The 27,074-nt window shown below is 34.5% G+C and overlaps 1 protein-coding gene across 1 annotated transcript in view; it reads left to right on the forward strand.

Annotated features, from left to right (window-relative positions):
- The window catches only part of LOC134840170 (WD repeat-containing protein 86-like), a 46,096-nt gene extending 36,979 nt beyond the window's left edge, over positions 1-9,117 (forward strand). Inside the window, exons 6-9 of the mRNA XM_063855880.1 lie at positions 5,137-5,272; positions 5,654-5,757; positions 8,216-8,338; positions 8,581-9,117. Of these exons, the coding sequence (XP_063711950.1) occupies positions 5,137-5,272; positions 5,654-5,757; positions 8,216-8,338; positions 8,581-8,868 (651 nt within the window). The 3' untranslated portion in view covers positions 8,869-9,117. The remainder of the gene's footprint in view (positions 1-5,136; positions 5,273-5,653; positions 5,758-8,215; positions 8,339-8,580) is intronic.
- Positions 9,118-27,074: the final 17,957 nt, after the last annotated feature.

Consider the following 27,074-nt stretch of genomic DNA (forward strand, 5'->3'; position numbering starts at 1 on the left):
CGCCTATTCTAAACAGGCTTTTATAAAATTTTTAGTCGGTTTTTTGTTTCGAAAAAGCTTCTCAAGCGTTATGAAGTCAAACACTAAATAAAACAACAAAAAATACAACCTGGCCTATGAAATGTTTCTTAGCAAAATAAACAAAAAGCGGAAGAACCCAATTAAAGAATTGAGAAGAAATAATGCTACCTTCTGAATTAAAAAAACCTTTAAATTGATGTTCACGCCAAACAACTCGTTTCAATCCGATGTTAAAAACGCAATCTCATTTTGTTTTTAAAATTTTAGATTAAAGCGAAGACGCTCATGCATGTTTACTTCCCTCATTGATGTTTTACTTTTATAGTTCAATCTTTCTGTCTAACTCCACAATCATTACAATAACCGTTGCCAGATTAAATAGGTAGGCTATTAACGCATTTGCAATTTAGTTTTTGCTCAACAAAATTTGAAAAAATTTGAGAAATCATCAAGAAACTGTTTCTTTTTATATCAATCACAAGAAATTGTTTTCGGGCAGTTCCATTGAGGGTAGTTATTTTTAAAAAATCACAAACCACACCAAAAATTCTTAATGCCGGGGAGAGCACCAGTCAACTTATAGGTCCCTTCACAGTTCGTTGGTATACTTTACGAGATCAAATAAAAATAGAGGATTTCTGCTAAAAATTGTATTTTTTTCGTTGGAGTGATTTTTTTTGGCCTTCAGCTTCTCATTCAAATTGTTGCAAACCGTCATTTCATAGATCACCTTTTCTGCATCTTTACACACCAGTCACTAGATGCCAGCCATCATCAACAACGCCTCCCTGACCTTCTTGTCTGTAACCTGGTTGCTGATCTTTTTCATCCGTTGTTGAATTTCTATGTTATTGGTTAACTTTTAAGAAAAAATTTTACATCAGAACAAAATTTCATTTAAGACAAAATTTGACATCACCAAAAAAGCCATGAAAACGAACAAAAAATTTTTAAACACTTTATTTCAATCAGCCAATTACCGTACTATTGAACATAAAAAAAACTTCATAATTTTTTGCAGCTGATGATGATTATCATCACAATCTATTTAGAAATTTAAAATGCGATTTTCTAAATTCAAAATTGAGTTGCTGAAAGTTCCAGCAGAATTATTCTGGCACACTTTGTTTCGCGAAATTGATCATTTTCTTCTTTTTTAGTCAATCAAAAGTTACGCCAAAACTACTTGGCCGGTCACTGACATAATTATATCAAAATGCGCCCAACAGATTTTAATATAGTTATAATCTCCAAAAAACTTGCTTCAAATGTTGAAAATTTGTTTTTAAATAAAAAACATTTGTTTTATCTTTAAAAAAAAAACGACTTATTTGTCCATCAAACAGGAATAAATTAGTTCGTACAATGTTTTGAAGATTATATTTTTGTTAAAATTTGTTGTGCTACTTAAAAGACTCATGTTAAATTTGCTATGTCATTGATTGACTTGGTAATTTTTGTGTTATTTTTGATTGACTGAAAAAGCCAAAAATGGATCCCTTTTTGTGGTAAAATTTCGGCTTCGAGTTTGGCGAAACAAATTGAACAAAATTACTTCTGCTGAACTTCCAAACAACTTTTTTGGTCATCATTTTTCACTCAAAGTGAACACAATTTGAGAAAAACGCGTTTTTAATTTCAATTTCAATGTGTTCTGTCCAGATAATTTAAATCAGAACTGTGTAACCTATCGACTGCATTGATTGCAGCTGATGGGTTATCGCTTTTGCTTGAACCTAATCCACTCCCAAGCCTTAGTTTTTAATTGATGAATTGATCGAGCTGATGAATCTTTGTCGTGAACTTCGATGGGTTCAAGATATCCTCGAAGCTCACCTTCGAATTTCAAAGCTATATCAGATATACAGTGTCTCACAAAACTAACAATGTTTCAAATTTTTAGTTTCAGCCCTCACACAATCTAAACCATTCTAAACTCGGTCTTTATTTTTGCAGGTTTATTTAGCAGGTTTATTTTAATACACAGCTCATCAATTCACCTTCCCAACTTTTATACACCATTTTTCACGTAGGTTTGAAATTTGTTCAATACTGTTACAGTTTTGTTGCGGGGTTCGTAGAAAAAAAAACATAAAATTAAATGATATTTTTCATGAAGGAAACAGAAATCTCAAGATACAATTTTCAGTATTTAGTGCATCCCGCGCTTGCTGTACTAAATGCCACAACTCGTCGAGACGTGCTGTCAATTAGTCCTAGGCATGTTTATAGAGGAATGCCAATCCATTCGCCCTGAACCCGTTCCACAAGCTCGTTTATGCTTCTATGGGCATCAGTATTTGTCTCTAGTCTACGCTTGAGGTGATGCCACAAACCCTCAATTGGATTAAGATCTGGAGTGTCTAGTCCATAATTTGAACCACGTTTTCGCTAAACCAACTTTTTGCCAAGTTAGAAGGTTTTTTTGGGTCGTTGTGTGGCTTAAAAATTGAATCTTTCCCAGAGAGTTCATCGGGTTTTTAGGGATGCCAGTATGAAGTCTCTGATTAAGAAAAAAAACCCAAATTACTCCGCGACACGTTGGTTCAGCGGAAAGGTGATTTAATTTATGGACTGGCCAGCACAGTTACCAGATCTAAACCCGATCAAGCATTTGTGGCATAACCTCAAGCGTAGACTAGAGACATATCCTAATGCCCCCAGAAGCATAAATGAGCGTTGGAAACGGGTTCAGGATGAATGGATTGGCATTCCTCTACAAACATGTCTAGACCTAATTGACACCATGTCGCGACAAGTTGGAACAATTACTGCAGTTCGATCGGGATACACCAAGTACTGAAGGATATATCATGAGTTGTATGTTTGCTTCAAATCGAATAATATTGAATTTTTTTCGAAGTAGTTGTTCCTATGAACCCCGCCACAAAACTGTAACAGTATTGAAGAAACTTGAAACCTTCGTGAAAAAAGTGTATAAACGTTAGGAAGCTGAATTTGTGAGCGATGCATTAATAAATGCCTGCTAATTAAGCATGCAAAAAACAAAGACCGAGTTTGTAATGGCTTAGACGATATGAGGGCTCAAGCTAAAATTTTGAAACATTGTTACAGTTTTTTGAGACACTGTAGTAGCAAGTTTTGAACAAATTGTCACGTATGTTCATATAGTTATTGAAGAAGAAAACAGAGCATTATCTGAGTTTTTATTAAAAACTAGAATGCCCAAAAACAACATACTCCCAGCATTCGTTAGAAATTTAATAGACACTTATTTCCTAAAAACAGAAAAATTTATTTGATTTTCCTCAAATCACACCGGTGAAAATAATTAATGGTCTGTTGTTTACGTGTTGAATCTCCGTCTGGTTACTTTTGCCCGAAGAGTTGCCAGCCATTTTCTCATTGCATTCAAACATCCAGTCCTCAGAGCATACAAGTCTTTGTTCAACTCCAGTTTTCTCTCGTATCTTTCCCTTCGGACAGATTTCACAGCTCGTATTATAAATACGAAAGGCATGAAGACAGCTAAAATCGTGTAGATTATTGGCATTGCGAACCAATATCGATTAGCATCCGAAGGACATTTGATGGGAAAACTGAACTTCTGCGATTCTCCTGTGAATATAAAAGCTTGCAGTGTCGTATCTTTCATGCTGATATCTATCGAATCATACTCGCTACTTGAGTTCCTGTTTTTCAGCCCCGTTATGTTGAAGTGTTTGCAGGAAAGCGAGTATCCAAGAGGAACTTGGTAATCAAAGGTATCATTTGAGAACGTTTCTGAAAAATTTTCTTCGGTATTTGAAATTTCAATAGTAATATTCATTCCATAGACCACTTTGACTAATTTTTCCAGCTCTTGTACTATCTGAAATTCTAAAGTGACAGTGATTTCATATTGAGGCATTTCAAAGGGAACCAAAGTTGAGTTTGCGGCTAAAACTGCAATAACAGACTTCCTGTAATCACAAAAACTTTTTTCAGGATCAGTTAGATTTTTATCATCGCTGTTATCGATAGTGAATTCGATGTCCTTTTCAAGGCTTTTCAAGGTCATTTTGATTTCTGAGGCGTTAAGCTGGAAGCATCGGGAGGAGATTGCGGTCTCTTGGTAGAGCAGCCATGTTTTTCTTGGAGGAAAAGACTCTTCGTAACTCGAATTGTAATTCGCCAGGCCAAAAACCCACTTTCGATTTCCTCCGCCATTTTCAGACAAGGTAAACGAGGGAAAAGGATTAAGTATGATTAAAAAAGCCCATGTATAAAAGAAATTATGAATTGTGGTGGTATAGCAAATCATTGTTTCAAGAACTCAACGAATGTCTAAGTAGCATCATTGGTCGTTTGTTTGTTTGTTCAATTTCATTCTTTCATTCCGAGTTGTTGTTGTTGCTTTGATATTATGCTCAAGTTCAATTTTCGGCAATTTTGGTAAATATGCCAAAAATGTCTATCTAGAATATTAATTTTTGCCAATATAGTTCTTCATAGCGTGAATAGTTTAGTATCCGACGTATTTCAATTGTTTCAGATTTGGTTACACTCATTGGTCATATGAAAAGTGCCATCATTTATAATTAGATAAAACTGATCAATGTAATTTGAACCCCCCATCAATTGTACTCATGTTTTTCCCGTACGTTAACAAAGAGCTGCGATATTTTAAAAACGTACGCCCAGCCACACTTTGCGTTGCTATACATGAGCCATAATAAGTCAGGATGGGTCGTTGACAAGTTTTTGTCCTTATTACAGATTAGCTATTTGATTTTTTGCAAACCCCTAAATGTATTTTTTGTACCCCAGACTATTTTTGTGACCAATTGACTCTTTTTGCACGCTGAAATGTCTATTGACAAAATGATGTTTTTGAGAAAATGATGTTTTTGGGGCCAAAAGTGCCTTAAAAATTTGAACGAAAGCTTTATAAAATACAATTAATTAAGTTGTAGCCAAGTGAGGTCTTTTGGAAAAATGTGTACAAAACTTAAGGAAAAGCGGCATTTGACGCTCTCTAAATACTCAAAAATTCTTTCTCTCTCCAAACACTTCAAATTACTGGTCCAAATTTCTGTATCAAAAAGCGAGTATATTGCGAAGGTGATCGGCAGACTCATTATAATTTTCATTTGTTGAGGTTTGATTTTACAGGTGTTGAACAAGCTGTTGTTCACGGCTAGCAGTGACGGGACGGCGAGGAGCTGGATCACGGAGTTTGGTGACTGTACCAGGACATACAAGGGACACACGCGACCTCTCATATGTTTCGCTCTCAGCAACGGAATCAGTTTGTATATGTTTATCTGTTTTACAATCCGACTAATCAGCTATATGCACTTCTCGGAAACTATGCTTTTTGCGGGTTTTTGCCAGCTTATGGGGCCTTAGAGCGAGCATTCATGTCTCTATTTCCTATGATATTTTGGAGCGTTATTTTCTTAAAATCTACTAAATTTGACGGCGAATGTAGACCAACTTTTTGTAGAACTCTGCGAAATTGACCAAAATATTGATCCGTTTTGAGCGTATGGTCACTTGCACTTAGTTGTTTTTTTTTCTTTTCTAGTGTATACTTTTTCTAAGTATACCTGCTCATTGGTGTTTCATATTAAAGTACTACTTAGATCACGCGTTCTGAGGTATACCACAAGGAATCAGTGTTGTTTAGTTTATACGGGAGGTGGTGATGGGACTGTTCGTGCGTTTGATGTGAAGAGTGGAGTTCAAAAGCGACTATTCGGAGGACATGCAGGTGCAGTCAATGCAATTGCAGTGAGTCACTCAATCTGTTTCCATAATGAATTTTTTTGCCCTTTAGTAAAGAGTTTTCGATGAAAATCAATTATGCTTTTTTCAGTTTTACTTCGGATTTTTTGGGGCTTTAAAAAAGTTGCTTAAACTGTAAAAAAAACATATCTATCTTTTGTTGAAAAATTGGAACGGGAAACCAATAGTGTCGATGCAAAGAAAAAAAATTATATTAAATTCTTACCGGCAACAGCGTATTTAGGGGGGGGGGGGGGCTGGACGCCCTTTTCCTTAGGAATTCGACCCTGCCGACCCAAAGGGTCCCCTTTGCCCTATTTTGAGATATCCATTTTTGGTGACAGACCCTAAAAGTTTTCTAAAGGCGTCTTTGGCGCCAATATATACTAATTTTGAGGGGGGAGCGCGCGCCGAAAAAACGCAATTTGTTGGTCAAAATTTTCCAAAAATGTCTAAAAACGCCTTTTTTGGCCTGGTTTTTCAAAGCTGCATGCGGCGCAGAAAATTTGGTCAAAATGGGGTCTGTATAGTGATTTAGCAGAGCTCACAAAACCAATTTGGTCGACCTAAAAAAAAAACGACAAAATTTTCGAATTTTTTTTTGAAAGTCCGCCCCCCTCAAGAAAACCATATATCCGCCCCTGCTTACCGGTACACAAACTATTTCTAACTGGCGCATTTGACAAGTTACTTGAAACCTGATCGCTTCCCTAAATCTAGGCAATTTTTACAGGAAGATGCACTAGGGATTGTTTGGCTGATTGTTTTTACAAAGTTTTGGTCGGTCCAAAAGCAACATTTTCCTAAACATAAAGGGGGAAATTAGGTTTCAATTAGTTTTGCAGATCTGTCAGATCGAGGCATTTTTTGCCCGGCTAAAAATGCTCTTAAATTTTTATTTTAACGTATTTTTCTCTTTTTCTCTTCTTTGTTTTCAAAAAAGGGTGAATTTAGAAATGAACCTGTTGCCAACTTAGATATCAATCCGATGCCAAGGGGACAAATACATGATTTTTGCCATTTAAGCAACCTTTTTTGTCAAGCTTCAATATATTTTTTTCACCGTTGTGACAAAATAATATCTTTTATTTAAAAAAATCAAATAAAATGTTTTTGTTTTATTTTTGCTTGATTCTTATTAAACTGATATATCGCTCATAATTTGAATATAAATGCGTTTAGTTTGCTATTTATTATTATGTTGAGGACTTGCATTAAGAGTTTTAGAAGATCTCAGTTTTTCATATCTTCTTTTTATTTCATTTTTCAAGTTTTTTAGTGTTCTATTTTGTCGATTTTTTTATCAAAAGTACTCAAAAATTGTTTTATATAAGATTTGGGTCACCAAATTACTCTGAAGTTTTTTGATGTCTTATACGCTAATATATTCGTAGAGCTATGTTTCTCCCAAAAGAAAACTGAAAATTTTCTTCTTGTTTATTAATATGGGCTTTTTTTCTTTGTTAAATATTTGCGATCTCGTTCTACGAGGAGGCCAAAATGAAGTGATAAAATCAAGCAAGATTTACCTCATAAAAATTATTACGTCTCATATGGCATAATTCCCAAATGGCATAAAAACCAAAAATTTCTCAAATGGCATAATTCCCAAATGGCAAAAAAATCAATAACTTCTCAAATGGCATAATTTTCATTCAACAGTTGCATTGAAAAAATCGAGAAAAATTTTTTCGTGAACAATGTGAGAAAATTAGTCAAGTTGTCAATTCAATTGCTGATTGACATTTTATCTTGAAATTTTTTTATGATTTTTTATCAAAAGCGAAAAGCATAAGCTTGCGGTTATTGATAAACTTCTTGTGGTCAGTTTTTTCGACAAATTTGTTACTTAACATTTGCTTGGAAGCAATTAATTTCAAATCTTGTTCACATGTTTTCGTTCCTGACAAAATGTTAGAATTAGAAATTGATAGAAAACGTTTGAATTCCAGTGAAAACTTGAAATTTATGCCATTTGGGAAAAGTTTAATTTTAATGCCATTTGGGAGTTATGCCATTTGGGAAGTTGCCATAAAAATTAGGCTTACATTTGCATTTAGGCTTACGAAGTTTTGGAAGCCAACTGAAAACTATTATAGCAGTCACTTAAAATTTATGTTTTTTTTGGAATTTATTGTAGTTTTTTGTAGTTTTGCTTCAAAATGCGTGTATTTTGGGTCTCATTTGAATTCAAGATTCGTTGAAAATGGAGCACGGCTCACGTATTATTTTTTTCCTCTGTTCGTGGGAACTGGGCTATATCTGCTCATGTTTTAGAGCGTTTGAGTTTGCTGAATTATTTTTTTCAAGGACTTGGGAGTGTTTTTTTCCCTAATATTAGTTGATACTTTTCATTTTTTTTTCTGAATCCCAAGTATTGTGAAGCTCCGTTGGCTTGAAGCTTGCGCCTTTGATGAAAACGCATTGAAATATCTGCTTGATGTTGTGTGTTTGTGTGAATTAGATTTTGCCGAACGGGAGGATCTTCAGTGGCTCGAATGATGGCTGCCTCATCATCTGGGACTCCATCGGAATCAAGTCCGACCAAGCACTCCGAGAGGATAGGAAGAACAAACTGAACAGCAAGGTTCAATTAAAAAACAAAAATGCCAACTACACCACATTAAACATTCGCCAAAAATATAGTTTACCGAAAAATGGCCATACACGATTTTTAAAAAGCTCGCGTAAAATTGAAAACGTTAACAGAAAAAATTTCCAAACTTTTGATTTCTTCTTGGTTCTACTTTTTAATTTGACCACTTCAAGCGTTTTGACGAGCTCATTGTTTTTTTCTAAAATAAAAATTAATCACTAGTTGTTTGGCAGAATGAAAATGAGCCTGGAAGCAGCAAGGAGAACAGTCCATTGGACGGAAGTGCAAACAGCCGAATGGGCGGAAAGGCATCTCCAGATGTTGCAATAGACATTGACAGCAGAGCCAGCAGTCAACAAAGGACACCTCTTGGTTCCCAGCCACCCCCACAGCAGAGACCAAAGGGGGGATCCCCTGTGGCACCTATTGGGTACATTCCGCCAGAAAAACAGTCGGGTAAAAAGCCAGCGGCTGGGTCGAAAAGTATCCCAATGGCTGATTTGGACGACGAGTTTGATTGAAAAGTGTAGTCTAGGAGCCGCTATAATTTACCCCGTTTACATATCGCCATAACTGTATAATGAATTATTTTGAACAAAATTGATTCAGTAAAATTGAAATTATCAGTGAAGTTCAACATAATACTTAACTGTAACTTTTCCTTTGCAATAATTCGGAGCAGTTTATTAGATCTGATTTGTTGACGCTGCATTCAAAATGTGAAGTTTGCATGATGTAAATTAAATTTTGGACTAAATTTTTTTTTCATACTGTTTTATCTCGCATAAAAGGCAAGCCGACTTTTTTTGCGACGCTAGAAACTACTGACATGAAATATTTACAGTCATTTCGAATATATTGATATCGGATCTTTTGATTTGAATCTTTGATTGCTTTTTACAATACATGACGAGAGGATTAAAATTTCATTTTGAGCATTCAATCATTGGCGTGAGCTTTCGGAATGGTCATTCTCGGGAGAAAGTCTTTTTGTCTCGTCAGTCTGGAAGAAACTCCGGCTCTTTTGCCATCCCTCTTTCCAAAACAGTCAGTACAATCCAGTAAGCTTGCCTCAACATAGCGCATATGCAATAAAGTTTCAAGACTTGAATCCAAATCGGTCATCGACGTCCTTCCAGGGTCGAGAATCTTTTCGAAAGAATAGCTTTTCGACACGTTTGAAAAGCAGATTAAAATGTGGAAACAGCTGAAAAGGTAGAACACTAATTGTGCCATCTGGAGCAGAATAACTTGTCTAACCTGAACAAAATATCATGAAGCAAAAGAAGTCAGTTTTTTCTACTTAAGTAACACCCCATATTTTGATCATCTTTTTTATTGGAATTTGCAGATAACTGTCAATCCCCCCAGAGGGGGAGGAGAGGGGAGGGGGAGGATAGTGAGGGCAGGGTAAAAGCAGCAATTATTTGTAGCTGCGCAATTAAGTCACGGAATGTTTCATTTTTTCGAATCACTTTTGAAAATCTGAATCACATTCTTTTCGCGGACCAATTGTTGGTCAACTCAGCTACTTTATCTCGAACATTCTCACCAAAATTTTGCCACAAGACTTTTTCATTCGTCATTTGTAGTAATGACACTTCACTGACTAGGAAAGAATTCAAATTTGAAATTTAGTTTTGTGTTTTTATCAAATTGAGTTGACTTTAGACAGATAATGATGAAAAACAACTTGCTTGAAAATTTACGCAAAAATTACGCTCAAACTACTAGTTTAATTTCTGACAAACCCATAACAAAGTGAGGCTTTTACGTAGCTCAAAGCTCAAAAAGAGTATACTCTTCTCAATTTTACATAAATCAAATTATTTTCGTTCTATAGCCAAAACACGCCGAAAGGATTATAAAATTTACCAGTTTTTTAAAATTATTTTAATTTATTTCTCAACGTTTGCTTAAAACTTTGGAGACTTTATACGTCTTATGTTTCGTTGGGTTGCATAAGAGGCTCATTTTGATATCGATTTTTTAGCAATTGAATTGGGTAACTTCAGCTCACTTTTTGATTGACTAAAAGAAGCCCAGAAAGGATCCGTTATTTGAGTGAAATTTTAGGATCGGAAATTTGCTAAGCAATAGCATCAATTATCAAAAATTTAAGCGTATATCTTAAGTAGTTGAAGAGAAAACGAAGAGATTTTAAATCTTGTTCCAAATCACGACTAATGAGGCTTTAATCTGATGCCATATTTGACTCCCCTACACATTTTCTTTGAAAAAGTAACAGTCGGCATAACGAAATTATACTCTACGTCACATACCTTCTTCAAAACTGGCGTCGCAAACATGTTTGGTCGAAACCATAATTTTTCAATTTGCACAACAAGCTGAGGAAAAAAATTACGAAAAAAGACAATTATACAACATTACAGCTGTGATGTTAATTAAGCCTTTAAATAATGTGAAACATTTTTTTGCAACTTTATAAATTGTTAAATTGTTATTGGAAAAACAAACTGAATAATTATTACAAATTGTAACAAATTTGTGTATCTACAAAAATTTGAATTTAGTGAAGTAGCATTTTTTTATAGAGAAAATGACCAGGACTACTGACCTGGTCGTTTTCTCTATAAAAAATGCTACTTCATTAAATTCAAATTTTTGTAGATACACGTCAAAATCAACAATAAAACACTCAGGTATTTTGAATTTAATGAAGTAGCTACTTCCTTGTATGGCATTCTTGGTGACTCATACTGTTTTCTTCTATTCTCTTAATCTCAAAGAATTATTTTTTTTCCCTTTCATCAGATCAGTTTGCTCTTCTATTCAAAAACCTAAACAAGAGAACACGCTAGTCCAAATTATTTTGAATTTACATAAAAATTCAGCTTCAGTTGAGAGTTTTGCTCGGTCCCAAAAAATCTGCAAGGAGAAAATTAAAGACAATTGAATTGGGACAAAAGGAAAAGCAGAAGTAATTTTATCTGAGTGAGAAAGAAGATGAAGCAATCTCATTAATAAGAACTGCTGTTATTCATAATGCTGAAAACATTTGACTTGTTCTCATACTGAAACCCATGTTGACCATTCTGGTAAATAGTCAAGAATAGATCAGCAAATTGCCACTTGTAATAAAGTGTGTAACCTAAAAAAATTAATATATAAAACAAGTTCGTGTCACAATCAAAATGTACAGCATCAGTAAACTACCCTAGATTTGGATTCGTCTTTTCACTTAAAAGGAGAACGAAGCTTTGGAAAAGTTTGTTTTTGTCAACTAAACTTTGAGCGTTTTCAAAGAAATGTCCCAATCTTGAATAGACTTTATGTTTGCTTACAACTGTAATATCCAATAAAAATTATGTTATGCGGCAATTTTTATGTTTTATAATTAAGTTGCTGTTTATTCAGAACCACTTTTTTTGAAGTGTACTGAAAACTACAGAAAAATTTAGAAAAAAAACAACCAATAAAACTGAAACTCAGCACTTGACAGTTGAATTCATATATTAAACGAATTTCCAGTATTTAGTGAAAAAATTAATGTTATGGCTCTGAATTGTTTGCGTTATTCTAATGATATCACTGCAAAACTTGAAAACCTGTTCTTGATTACGCTTTTTTAACAGAATCACAGATTCACTTTTCCTTGAAAATTTTTCTCATCTCTGTCGTCTTGAAAACAAGATATGTTCAGCTTTGTTCGAAATTTTTGCTGATTTTGGCTGTAAATTAGTGCCAACGAATAATCTTAGTTTTCTTTTTGTTGTTTTTAGGTTTTTTTATTACGTCTTTTTTTGAACTAAACAGTTTCAACTTAATAATTTCAACATGTTAACTATTAACAGATTAGTTTTAACACTTAATTCCTAACTACCTCAAATTGAGTCGTTTCAAAGACAATTGTTTTGGTCCAGGTGCCTCAGGTGTTGTATGTTTGACTCGAGTTTCAGAATCTTTTGATGGTAAAAACTTTCGATGACAACAGTTTTTTGGCTTAACGGGCGTCTGTCCAGGCATTTTCCACCTAGTTATTTCTTTTTTAGGTTCAAATTAATTCTTATTTAGCAATTACCATTGTGTTGTTTAGAAGGGCTCGCCCCAAAATAAATTTCAGTCGAAATAAATTTACTAGACCTCTAGCCTTCATCACCCCTCAACCTAAGTACCTGCAAAAATCTCATTTGTTTACAAGCGTGATATTAGCTAATAAAGTTTACAAAACGTAAAACGAAAGAAAACTCGGAAAAAATTCTTCGAATAGGTGATTTCATCTCCTAGATTTAAAAACGTATTCTGGAGAAAATGGAAATTTCAAATGTTTTTTATTTTAAGAACAATTTTTATGATTTATTAGCTATCTTTTGCAAAATTATACTTCTAATTAGATCTCAGTTATCCAAAAAATAGAGGATTTGAAACTTTTCAAGCACAAAGCAGATGTCTTCAAAAGATTTAAAATGAAACTACAAAAATGAAAGGCTAAAAACCAAACAAAATAGCAAAAACTTTTTCCCATAATAACTGATTTTTTTATTTGCAATGTTTACAAGGGCTGCAACGATCAGTGTTGGTTCCGCATCTACCGATTACTCTTTTTCATGTTTTTATCACTTTTTATTTTTGAAGGTAGCAAAGAGTAATATGAGCTTTTTGATTTGAAAAAGGAAACTCTGGGCAATTGAATTGAACTAGAAAAAAACTGCAAAAAAAGGTCAATAATGTCTAAGTGAACGCTGTAATTGTAAATAAGTTGAGTGGAGATGTCAGCCTCACACTTCTTTTTGTTTATTTCAAAATTAACTCATTCTAATTGGCCGATGACGAGAAGCTATGCACCAAATTCTAGTTTTTTTGAGCTATAACTGATGCGGATCGACTTCAAAAAATTCATATCGTAATCTAACACAACTATTTGCTGGTCTAATAATCTTCTGATGTTTTCGAAATTAGACTTGCTTCTGTTAGGCTGCATAACACCTGAAAGCTTGACCAATTCTCCTTACTTTATTAATTTTTAGTGATAAAAAACTGATATAATGATTATTTCGATGTTTGCAATTAAAGCTACTAAACTTAGAAAAGTCTTTGAGATTTTCAAAAAATGGGCTATTAAAAACGTTAGAAAACTTCAAAATGTTTAACCGTCATTTCAAATTCCACCTGACCAGCTGCAAACTTGCAAAAACCTTAATTGACAAAAAAGAACTAAAAGCTAAAAAACATTTAAGCGGAAAAATGAAAAGAAAAAGATTTAAATAGTTTCGTTTGAAATTTATTTTTCGCCAGGTTGTCCTATGCAATTTTATACAACTAAAATTTTTGATTTAGTTTGAAAAAAAAATTTATGATGTGAAATATACGGATTACAAAATGATAAAATGTTCCTTTGTTATAGCTAATTCTACTTATGTACAGATAAAAACGTGTTTAAAAGTGAAAAAATCTAAAAATTAGAACACAAAAAAGTGAGCAGAGCATTCTCTCCGCCGGAGAGAATGAGCATATCAAGGTCAAAAATAAGTAACCAGTTATGGTCATTTAAAGATTAATTAATAACCAGAATAAACTAGTGCGATTCACGACATTCCCCTTAGTGGGAAAAAAATTAAACTTTATTAGGATGACATTAGTTAGTAAAAAAGGTAACTGACCCTTTTCTCCCCCTGAAGGAAGCTAGCGAAAATGAAAAGTAAGCACCGACCAATACCACAGTAAAATTTATGCTCCGACGGAGTGACTGATTTGTATAAGCGGCAGTTAAACTATGACTTAAAATCTAATAGCGCTAGAAGACTTAAGAGAATTTAAAAAAGCACTGAGAATGTCCTTTGAGATAATATAAGAAAAAAGTCTGAGTTTCAGTTTTTAGGTTTGTTGCCTTCCATAAAGTTTTCTAGCTCTGCTTTAAAGATTTCGCTATCATAGTTTATGAAATAATCGAAGCCATTCACGGCATCTCTTAGTGACTGATCATTAGAGGACAGAGATAGTGGGTCAGATAAAGAAAAATTTGGTGAGCAAACTGTATTTTCTGCCGATTGAATGCTGAAAATTGGGGTTGGTTTGTCCGAAGGATTTTCACTGATGTTGCCAGAAGTGAAGCCAGATCGGTCGTTGTCGTCAAGGGAGATCGGACTTCGTGCGGAGCCAGATTTGTAGTCGGTTTTAACTATAATACTTATGTAAAACCTTTTACCATAGAAATGGGGAGGTCCAGCGTTTCGACTCGAACGTCTTTATTTAAAATTGTTATCAGTTATAGTGGTTTCCTCTGGCTGGGTTTCTTGAAAAGTAGCGTTGTCGTCTGAGGAATCGATGATTTCGAAAATCGGAAAGTCGACCGATTTGTCCCCCCCCCCCCAAATTAGTGGTACTTTGTCCTGCGGGGATTATGCTGATTGGGCAATCCAACGGATCTGTCATTTGAGGCTGGTCATCTAACATCTCAGATTTTATGTTAACTTGAGATGTTTGAGTATTTAAAGGGATCATGAGATGTAAAGTTATCCGAGATGAGGCGTTCTCTAATCACATCCCTGCAGGGAAAACCGCCCGCGATCCATTCCCAATCGCTAATGTCGGATGTATCCGACCGAATGAACATAGATTCGTCACCTGCTAAATATCCCGCATTGGAAGTCGAGGCCTTGTTTCGAGTTGGTCTGTTCTTGGTCGCTTTGTCGGATTGCTTGGATACTCTTGTCCTAGTATTATTGTCCGACGTCGCTGATGCCGTCTGTTGTCTAGTCGTTGGGCCTATTTTTCTTGTCTGTGAGGGTTTCGGTTTTGAAGTCTTTCTTTAGTCTACTTGAAAATCAGAGATAGGAAATGATGGGAAAGAGATGTTTCTTTTAAAAGAACGGATAGAGGATGAGTTAGATTTCGGAAAAGCAATGTCAGATTTTCTTATGTTTTTTCCATTGGATAATTCTACCGTAGATTTGGATGCATTTATAATTTTCTGGTTGAGTGGTTTGTAGAAAAGATTTCCGTTTATACTTCCGTTGGTCTTTAGAAGTATTTCAACTTTGAAAGGGCTTGTAGAGGTATGCGAGAAGAAGACGGTTTAAATGCAGGTGGGTAGTCCGATTCGTACCCTTTCTCCGCTGGAAATTGGTTCTTCTTTGGGATTACACTGTCCTTGTAGCCGTCTTCAATCCGGTCCTCTGTCTTCCAATCAGGAGCCTGTTCCTTGCTTAAAATTGACTTCCTTTTGTCTAAAAATCCACCGGATAATTTAATAGTTGCCAAGATGGTATTCAGTTTTCTATGAAAGTGGATTTCGAATGGTGAGCATTTTATTTTTGATTGAAAAGAAAGAACGTAGGTTCCAAGAAATTTTTCAGATAGCGAGCTGTTAAGAGGGTTTTTGTTGTTCGAGTGAAATTGATAATAATTTAATTTTCACAGTATGTACAAGTTTTTTTACAAGACCGTTAGAGCGATGGTCGCCGACTGTACAAAATATTAATTTATTATTATAAGAATTGCTAAATAATTTAAAATACTGACTTGTAAGACAGGACGCATGATCGAAGCGAATGGAATTTGGAATTCCATGCAGATAAAAAATAGTCTTGAAGAAATTCGATTACTGTGTTTGATGAGGTTGATGATGTTATTTTGGCCGATGGAAATTTTGAAAATCGGTCGATGCATAATAGAATATATTTGTTTTTCCCCAAGTAGTGTCTAATGGGCCGGCAAAATTAAGAGTTAATTCTTCGTTAGGTTCGGAAAGAGGTGGTAGTTTGCTGTTTTGAGTAATAGGTATAATAATTTTTAAGTTCCTACCGGTTTGTGTGCATTGTAAACAATTTATCCCGTGGAAGTAGATCTGACGATTTGGGTCAGCTATTTTATACTGAATTGTCCAGGGTGAGATTCGTGTACGGTTTTCATTACTGCATTCCAAAAGGTAAATGGGATAACTAGTTTTCCGTCCATGAAGAGTAATCCGTCGGATTCATGTAGATCTTTTGTAAATTCGCTGAGGTAATGTGAGTTTGCATTAATCTTTTCCACTTTGTTTTTGAAAGGTTGAAACAATCGAACCTAGCATGGAGTCTTCCTCCATTAGAAGAGCCACTAACTTGGCGTTGAATAGCTAGTTTAAATCCAAGGTTCGTTCCGGCAATTTCAAATTTTCTCGGTATTTAGACACTATTTTTTTTGTGTCCTGAAGAAATTGGGAAATCAATTGTGACCTGTATACCGGAAGTAGAAGGACTAATTACAACTTGATTATTCGACATATTCACACTATTTACAATTTTAAGATCCTGCGAATTAATAAATAAGCTACAATTAGGAATTAACAAATAAATAAAAGCTGAATTTGATAAAGTAATTTTTGTTGTGTCAATGTTTGAAAAATCCGAAGGACTACATTTGGAATTACGAAGTTCAGTTCCGTAGTGTTTTTGATTGCATATTGGATTAGATGAGTTAATAAGTTTGAGAGCTGTGATTATCACGTAAATACGTAATTTTGTGTAATTTGAATTTTCCGGAGTTATACCAATGATATTGGATAACAATTTATTATTATCCGAAGGATTTGAAGCTTTGTATATCTTTTCGGTAGTTGCAACTACGAATTCTTCATCGTAGTGAGACGGGGGATTGCTTTTCCCGAAAGAGATCTAGAAATTAAATCGGTAAAGCCCATGTCTTTCCCTGCTAGGTGTTTTATTGTGAAATTAAACGGTAAAAGACGATCGACCCATCTGGTTAAGCGGCTGTGATAAGTTTTGTTTCCGTGAATTGGTGATAATGCTGACAGGAGGGCTTTATGGTCAGTAATAACTTCGAATTCGGAACCGTAGAGATAATTCTTATAGTGTTCTACCGCCAAAACTACTCCCAACAATTCCAATTCGTCTGTCGAATAGTTAGATTCGTGTGGATTTAAAAATCTTGTAGCAAAAAATATGGTTTTCCAGTCGTTTCCATTGAGTTGTTCGAGGAATTGTTGGGAGTTGAGTCCATTATGGGAAGAGTCGGTTTCTACTCTCGTAACGCGTTTAACATCGAAATGAGTTTTTTCTGTAAGGTTAACTACTTCTTGTTTTTTCCCGGAACGCTTTTGTTTGATACTCTTGCCAAGAGAAAAATGATTTCTTGTTTAATAGAGGTCTTAGCGGGCTTCCGAGGGATGGTAAATTCGGTACAAATTTAATATATTTGTTTGTTGAACCGGAGAATGATCTTAATTCTTTTAGGTATTTTGGAATTGGGATATCTTGGATCGCTTTGGTTTTGTCGATCAAGGGAGCGATTCCTGATTTTGATATTTTAAAATCGAGCCATTCTATTTTTGTTTAAGAATTTACATTTTGACCATTTGACTGCGAAATTGTAGTTATCTAAAGTCGATAAAATTTTATAAACGATCTTCTTGTGATGAATAAAACTTTCTTTGGAGGCAACTAAAATATCGTCAAGGTAACAATTAGTAAAAGAAATGTTTCGGATTGTCGAGTCCATGACTCTTTGAAATTCATTTGGCATATCGCCCAGTCCATAAAAACCGGTTAAAAATTTATAAGTCCCCGTTATATCTCCGCCTACCAGACTGAAATTGCATTGACTGCTAGTAAAATTGTTTAAAGAAAGTTGGCTATACGCGTTCTTTACGTCTAGATTTGTAAACCACACTTCTCCGGCTAATCGTTTGAAATTTGTGAAGCTACGTTGTCGACTAATTCGTGAATGTTGGACATTTGGTGCTTGTTCTTGTAGATTTGTTTGTTAATGAATTTTGAATCTAAAGCTAACTTTAATTGATTTGTCCCTTCTGCAAGTGATAACTATTGGACTAATAAATCTGTCTTTTTTGATATATCCTTTAATATAATCGGTTTTAATCGGTTTAATTCTGTCTTTACTGAACGCGTCTGCACTATAATTGAATGGGTTTTAATGGTTCATGGAAATGTGTTATCGTTGTTTGATTTTTGATTTTTCCAATCCGAAGGAAAAGTTGTTCAAAGGTCTTGGATATCATATCTATTTCTTTCTCTTTGTTCAGTCAAAATTTAAAATTATGGACTTTGAAGTTTTCTTGTTGAAATGATGAGAAAAATGCTTCTGGGATACTTCGATTCCCTTTTTTGGCAAATTGTCGTTTCCAAGGATGTTTCTTTCGTGTCCTTCCATTAGAAAAAATTGGTAAGATTAGTTTTCCAGTGATATTGATCGTGTTATCCGTGAAACCACAATAGAGTTCTTTCGTCGCCTGATCCACTGGATATATCTTCAAATATGGGTCGGGTAACTTCAATTCATGTAAGACGTTTCGTTTGAGGAAACTCACTGGACTAGCTGAATCTGCTGAATCTGCTTGAGAATTATTGGTTTTGTTTTTCTAGGCCGATGTTTACTAGTTTCTTCAATTCTTGTTCTTTGTTGTCATAGATAGTTGTCACATTTAATACAGAATAATCATCGTTATCGCTCTGTACGGATTCCGACCATGCGTTTATTACTCCACAGCCTTCTCTAGTTAAAGGGTCGTTATTTACATCCGGTTGTTCCGAGGGACAATTACAGTCTGTATTACGTACAATTTGGCTATCTACAGTATTTACATTTTTACGGCAAGATTTACAAAGTCTGGAGAAATGTCCGCAATATTTACACGATGTACAAGGTGTGTCCTTCGCGGGGCTCACTGCCAGATGTCGTTTAGAAAATGTTCCGCCGCATTTCATGCAAGTGCTGCTCCTTTCGATATTTAAAGTGGGTTCTCTTTTTATATTAAAAAGGTTAAAAGGTTTGTTGGAAGAATATCCAATGGATTTAAAGATACTCATCATTTGCATGTGGTTTGTTATACCTTTTTTGTCAATCGGGGCCACGTTTAACGCCTCCAGAGGTGGCAAGGTTTCAGTGAGGATTTTGCGTTGAATGTCCGAGTTCTTCATGTTACTTATAAAAGTGTCGCGGATCCATTCGTCTTCTCCTGCGGGTATATTACATCTCTTTGCCATTTCTGCGAGGGCTTCCCAAAACTGTTCCAATGTTTCTCTCTCTCTTTGTTTTCTATTCAAAAACTTGTGTCTTTCGAATGTTACATTTGTTTTCCTAACGAATGCTATCGACAGATTTTCTCAGAACTCTTTAAAAGAGATTTGTAGGATTTTAGCTTTCGTGAACTTTCGGCCAAATGTTTTTTTTCCTTCGTTTCCAAGGGCTAAATAAAGTATAGATCTAAGTTTTTTTGTCGGCCTCTTCGAATCTCATGCCGTTGAATCTTTTTGTTTCTGACGTTATTGAGGCCATTTCTTCGTCATCGTATCTCTTTTGTTCGCGAATATTCCTTTCCAGGCGGGATGTTTTATGTGATTCTGTTTCGCTCTTCGGTGGGTTTTCCAGTAGTGGGGTTGTGGGTGATATCGTTCTGTCGGGTTTAGCAGATTATCTATATAGATTTTTTCCTTTACAATTATTGCTAATTGGAATAAGTCGCTCTACTTCTCCCAAGGAATTGGTGGATCCACCGTGTGGTTTTGCCAGAATGAAGGTATACCTCTCACGTTTGATTCGTTACTGTTTGACTGCGCAATGATAAAAGGTTCCTTTGTTATAGCTAATTCTACTTATGTACAGATAAAAAAAACGTGTTTAAAAGTGAATTAATCTCAAAGTTAAAACATTAAAAAGTGAGCAGAGCATTCTCTCTGCCAGAGAGAATGAGCATATCAAGGTCAAAGTTAAGTAACCAGTTATGGTAACCTGCAGATTAATTAATAACTAGAATAAAATAGTGCGATTCACGACACAAAACAATTTATTTTTTAAATTATATAATCAAAGTTTTGTTTTTTTTTGTTGAAAATTGAACGGCTTATTTTTCCAAATGAGTTTGCAACAACTACAGCACAAAAGCTTCAATCTGCTACCACACTTGACTTTCTAGGAGCTTTCTGGTATCAGAATACATCTGAAAAGAGCACTACCTACACCATTGTTTCTTCTTACACCGTTTAGCATCGAGAAAAAGTCTACGCTGTGACAACAAAGCCAAAAAAAACAATAAAAGAACTGAAGGTTTTTGTTTTTCCGAAACAAAAGAGTTTCTCATAGCGAAAACAAAAGAAGTATCATTAGGGTCCAAACCGTCACCTCTTTTTGCCCATGCAGAATCGTGGTCTCGGCACCAAATAATTTTGAAGCACTTTAATATTCTTCCTGATGCACTAAAGCAACCAATAGTAGCTTCTCCTTTCTCAAATACGTAGAAAAAAAATTGAAGTAGCCGAAATGAGAACTTTAGACCACAAAAAACCATTACACAGAGAAGCTACGCTTCGCAAACACTAGCAAAAAGCGACAAATAACACCCTTTCAAAGTGAAACAAGAAACAGTAAAAGTAAGCCTAAACGTAGTATGAAGTTTTGCTATATTTCGGATTCGATCGGGCAACTGCAATGTTTGGAGTCTCACGCTCTAGCATCTGCGCCACGAGCTCTTGGGTTAACGCTAACACTAGCCACTAATGATACAGCTATAGAATATAGTCAATTATGAATAAATATGAATAAAATTATTGCCAAGTTCAGTAACTCGGACCAGTAGATTAGGGGTGTCACGTTCTTCTATCTTTGCCACGGCTGCAAACACTAGCCGAGAAGTAAAGCAGAGAACAGCAATTTATGAAATTAACAATGCTACAGGTCAAGATTATAGCAGAAGTGCTACCAGGCGAGCAATTTTATTTGAGAGTTATGTTGAAAAAAAGTGAGGTCTAGCTAGAACACTATGCTCACTAGAGCGCTTAATAATTAGCGTAATTACTATTACGCTTGCTAGTGTAATAATTAGCTTTGCGCCAAAATCGAACCGCTTTGCGAACTCAAGCAAATAATAGCTACCAGGAGCTTTGAAATTACAAACGATAATTGAAAAAGATTAGAACAAATAGAATGCCTTCTGCGGGATTCGAGCTAACGCCTGCCTAATATCTTGCGTAGAGCGCCTTGCCAATACACTGCTTTGCTGTCTTTGAAACAAACAAGCCACCAATTTTTGGCAATATACTGTTCTGTTGTCTTTAAAACAAGCCACCAATAAAGTGGTTACAACACTCGCTGGCTACTTAAATGCAGAAGTTGAAATGCTAAGCAGTATTTTTGAAATTTGGAGCTAACTAATGCAGGTAGGCTGGAAAAAACCGAATCGTAAAATAAAATAATAGTTTGCTGGTCTAGTAATCTTCTGATGCTTTAGCCATTTACCTTGCTCCTGGTCAGCTACATAACACTTGAAAGCTTGATTTACGTGACCTATCATTAGAAAAGTCCGCTACCATAATTATTTTAGTGAAAAGTGCGAAGCTCTGAATTAATCGGTGCATCCATTTAAAGCACCTAAACTTGATTTAAAACATGAGTTTTTTACGTTTACTTTTGATTGATTTTTAGGTTTGATTTTTTTACGTTTACATTTATTGCAGCATATTTTAATCTTGCTAAAATAATCATGTAACAAGGAGACTTCCAGTTTAGCCCACTACAATGCATCAAAAATCATAAAGACAAAAATTTAAACAGATTTTGAGATTGACAAGACTAAAAAATGTTCGAAAATTTTAAGACTTTTAGCTTCCATCACCCCTCCTTCTTGTTACCTGCAAACATGAAATAAATAGTATAGTGAATAACACGTAAGTCAAAACGAACGAAACTTGGAATCCTAGATCTAAAAATTTATTCTGGAGAGAACGGAAATAATAGTTGGTGCCATTTTTTAGCTCCTTCTTAGCTATACTACAAAACCAATTATTTCGAACCATTTTTCAAAAAAAAAATGGGATGATCAAAAACTTTCTGAAAATAGACCGGATGTTTTCGAAAAACATTTAAAAAAATCAATTGAAAAAGTTGGATGAAAAAATAATCAAAATGAAGAAGCAATTTACCTGATTTTAAAATAGATGTTCTTTAAAAACTATAAAATAAAATTGCCAAAACATTGGCGGCTAATTAATCCGAATAAATTGGCATTCAAAAAAATGTCCCCAAAAGTTTACAATGAAATAATTTCACCGGTAGTTTTTTCTTGCCCCTTTAACGTCAAGTATAAAGTGTGCGCTGTGGCCAAAAAAAGAAACACCATATGAATGAGCTGCAGCTCGACATAGTTCGACACTAGATAAGCTGAAGTTCGCATCGGCACGAAATAAATTAAAGCAAATTATTTTTCTTCATGTAAAAGTAAGACAACTTAAAGTAGCTTCTACTTTTATAATACGCGCAAAATTTGTACAATAGCCAACAGGAAAACTTTAACCCACAATTATAGATAATGCCAAATTGTGGGCAATGTCTTTCCGGCCAACGAATCTGAACGAAGTTAATTAACCTGAAACTGCTCATTTTGACGTCGAATTTCTTCTCATTGGTAATTTCCACACGTAAAAAAAGTTTCCGAAAAGCTGACCAAAAATGCAATAGTTTTTGACCGATTAAACTGCCCAAGGTCACAGATATTGCCAACAATTTGGCATTAACTATAAAAACAGTTATAAAAAGCGTTGCACGAACATCGAATCTGTAACAAACGAAAAATTCGTTTTACACGGTTACAAAAACAACCTAATAAATAGCAAACAGAAGCTTTGAAATATAATAAAAAGTAGAGTTTTTCAAAAAATAAAAAACAATGCCATCTGCGAGACTCGAGCCCACAACCCCGCTAATATCTTGCCAATACAAATGTATCGAAAAAAAATCTCTAGAAAATGTATCGAAAAAATTACAGTGCTAAACATGAACGTCGGCTAATATATCACCTTCATTGCTTGAGAAGGTATGGCTAACAGGTCCCTGAAAAAGCAGCTTTTCAAAAAATTTTAAAAATTGATTCCGCGAACTTTATTTAATCATGTTCAGTTTTTTAGATCGAGTCTGGTTTTTCACAAATTTACAGTCAGTTTTTCAGATATTGCAAAATCCCCATTTACGAATTCAGCCGATGTCGGGCAAAGTCTTGGAATAAATTCACGACAGCCGAATAGCCTTTTATAAATATTAGGTTTTATCAAAGCAAGCTAGAGCTCTCCAGCTTTACACAAAGACCATTTCTGACTTTCTGGAATAAACACCGTTAAAAAATCAATGCTCAGCCAAAAGTAGATGGATAGACACAAACGCATAAACGTCTATAGCAAAAACCCTTTCAGGCTCTCAAAACCTGAATTGTTTTTTAAATTTTATTTATCCGAACTGCAGCTCGCGATGCTTACCGCTTGTTAGTTAATTACGACCCGCATCCAAGTTTAGGCGTAAATAATCGATTATAACGGATTATAATGATAATTTTTTGACAATTATAATCGATTATAATTACCAAAATTAGGTTTCAAGGGATTTATAATTGATTATAATCGTGATATTTTCCATGAGATTATTATCTCTTATAATCGATTATAATTGATTATAATTGATTATAGTTCTTACTAAAAACCTTTAAAATCAATTATAATCGATTATAATCTCTTATTTTGCCGAAATTTTCTTATATTTGAAATATATCTTATGGGTTATTTTTTTGTGTCAATAAAAAAATCTCTAAAAGAGAGATCTCTTGAACACTTTGGTTCATCTGAACACAAAGTTATACCACGAAACAAAAATTTCATAGAGATCCTTTCATATGAGTGGAAAGGTTCTCGCGGTAGATGAAAAATAAATTTTCCGAATCAATCATAAAACTAAATCAATCTGCTGATGCTTTGGTGTTTAAAAAAGCTTAAAATATGCATCACAAAACAACTCTAATGGGGAAGAAATGAAATTTTTTTTTTATAAATTTGATTTAATTGGAAAACTTTAAAAACATTTTTTCTCATTTTTCATAGGAACCAACGTACACAAAAAGCATAAAACATAGGTAATTTAGATGCAACTTCGAAGACAAAAATGGACAAACAAAAGGGATTATAATCAATTATAATCAATTATAATGGATTTTTGTGCAAAACTAATAAAATAGAAATTTGAATAAAAATAATGGATTATAATTAATTATAATCGATTATAATTGTATCAAAAAATAGACGAATAAATAATCGATTATAATCGATTATAATGGATTATAATTAATTATAATTTGAATTTAAAAAGAGAGATTATAATCGATTATTAATTGATTAAAATTGATTGTTTCTCAATTATAGTGAGACTGGTGCTAAAATCGTAATATAATCGATTATTAACGCTTGAAACTGGATGCGGGGAGGCACTTAGCACAGTGGTAAGGCGTTCACTTTGAGATCGTCAGATCGTGTACTCGATCCCATGCCATGGCAATGATAGTGTGTGAGGACAAGCTCTCACTTGACCTCCAACTTCAGGTCTGCCACAACCTGACCAAATTTGGCTGCAATAGTGGTACCACGTTAAATTTCTAGACGCAAAAAAACGGCCTTGAGTCGCAAAAAACAGCTTCGCTCAGCAAAATAACCCTGTCTGGAATGTGGGGAGATAATACAAATGGACTATCCTCGACAGGACTGTTAAGGCCTACTGATAGCTCCTCTGCGATTCGCAGGAACTACAATTATTATTATTAATTAGTGAAACGGTGAGTGTTTTCGCAAAATGTTTCCTGTTAATTGGAAAAGTTCTTGTTTTTTCAAACTTAACCAAAAATTCAACTTCAAATCAAATCCAAATTCAAACTGGAGGCTGGTTTGATTTTGTATGTAACTCTGAAGTTAAGTTTTGAATAGCCTTGAAATTTCGAAGCATGTGAATTTTTTGCTCACGGTTCGAAGATGCTAATTGAAGTTATTTCAACCTACCTGTAAGTTTGCTACTGGACAACTTAGCTCAGCTCGTGGAATTCCTTTGAGAAAAAAATATATCTATTGAAATAAGAAAACAGAACCAAATTACCTCAGGTTTTCAATTCAAAAGAAAAGTTTTTAAAACAAAATCCGATACTTACTGATATCAATAGAGCGTCGTTTGAACAATAATTTACTTTGCCCCTAATTCAACGCTCCAGATTCAAAGTTTTTTTCGCATTGACTCAAAAATCACTTTAACAAAAAGTTCTCTGATATAAACAGAGCTGAAAGCTAATTATTGTAAGTAAATATGGTTTGCTTTCATTAAAAAAAACGTGGAAGTTATTTAGGCTTTGATCTGAATAAAGTTATTGTTTAATGATGTTTGTTTTTAGCTTTAACTGAGTTATTGACGAAGAAAACTTGCAAAAGTACTCAAAATTGAGTTATCGGCGCATCCAAACTTCAACTTACTTTTTAAAAATGTTTTTTCACTAGCTAAACTTTACACACTAATTACATAAATAATTTTTTTAAAACTGAGAATAATTTACACAGATACGAAAACGAAGGCTTGTGGTGCTTTCGATACTGAGAAAGGAAAATATGTAAACTTGAAAATATATAATATACAATCGACAGCTCATTTTTGTTCCGATTTTAGGAGAAAACGGAAAATTTATGCTCAGTGTGGTTTTTTCGTCAGTCAATTTTTGCCGATCGCAATAATAGTTCTCAACAAAATTTTGTAACCCCAATGAAGATATCGACTTACTGAGTTCAAACTTAAAAAGATATTTTACTTCCAATTTTTTTTTATTTTGAGGGGTTTGAAAATTGCCAAGCTGACCATATTCTGGACTAAAATATGCGCGCTTTGAAGAGTTTATTCATAATGCTGAGAGCGTAACGCAAATTATTTATGCGTGGCGAATTATCCCGCACATCAAAATCGTTCCAAATTGAATTCAGGCTAGCTAATTGGTCGTACTAATTTCGTACGACTCAATATTCACTCTTTGATATTTTCCAAAATTTATAGGTTTTTAATATTTTCATTTCCTAAAAAGTATTCGATATGAATAAATGGACAGTTTGAATATTCAGGGCTTTGCGCTGATGTACGAGCAGTCTTGTTCAGACTTCTGTTCAAATTCCTAGAAAGTACATGATATCTTGTACAGGGGAGGGTTCTCATGCTGGAGGGACCGACTGCTGGAAAAGTTTCAACCAATCAAAATCGCTAACCGTTCCTTTTGGCTAAATGCCGTTCTCACAAAATAGAAGTCAATATTGACAGAAAATTATAATATAATAGGTGCAGGTTTCAAAAAATTAGTTTTTTGTTTTTCCATTTTTTGTAAATCGATATCCTAGAACTATTAGAATTGTTCCAATCGCCTTCGATCCAGCATTAATTTTATTCATCTGCTTATTATATAATCGGTCAAAATTAACGCAAACAGCCGCGTTTCATTTGCTTACTTTGAGACTTTTGCGATTTCCCTGAGATTTTTGAATACTCAATTCCGATTGGCTGAAATTAAGCTAAAATAAATTTCAAGCGTTTGGTCCCTCCAGCATGAGGGATGCCACCTCTTGTACAGAAAAAAAATTGGTGTGTACAAACATCTATACAGACAAAGCTTACAAATATTGAGACTGATGCCGATTAAAATGCTCTCATCACTGCTTCAAATGAAAACAAGAGTGCTCGTATCAGAGCGAAGCCCTGAATTTTCCAATTGCTTTTTAAGGTCTATGGAGCAGTAGAAACATGAAAAAAATGAATGTAATAAATAAGAATGAAAATTTTTTGAAAAAAAGTCTTTTCCGTGAAAATCAATCCGCCACGCCATATAAATTACTGAGTGATAAATTTCGCTCCTAGTAACAAATCAATTATGGCAAATAAGCTTCCTTCAACCAATTTGGAATGAATTCTAAGACGGATTAAA

This window comes from Symsagittifera roscoffensis, chromosome 2 (genome assembly GCF_963678635.1).
Source record: "Symsagittifera roscoffensis chromosome 2, txSymRosc1.1, whole genome shotgun sequence".
NCBI classification, from domain to species: Eukaryota; Metazoa; Xenacoelomorpha; order Acoela; family Convolutidae; genus Symsagittifera; species Symsagittifera roscoffensis.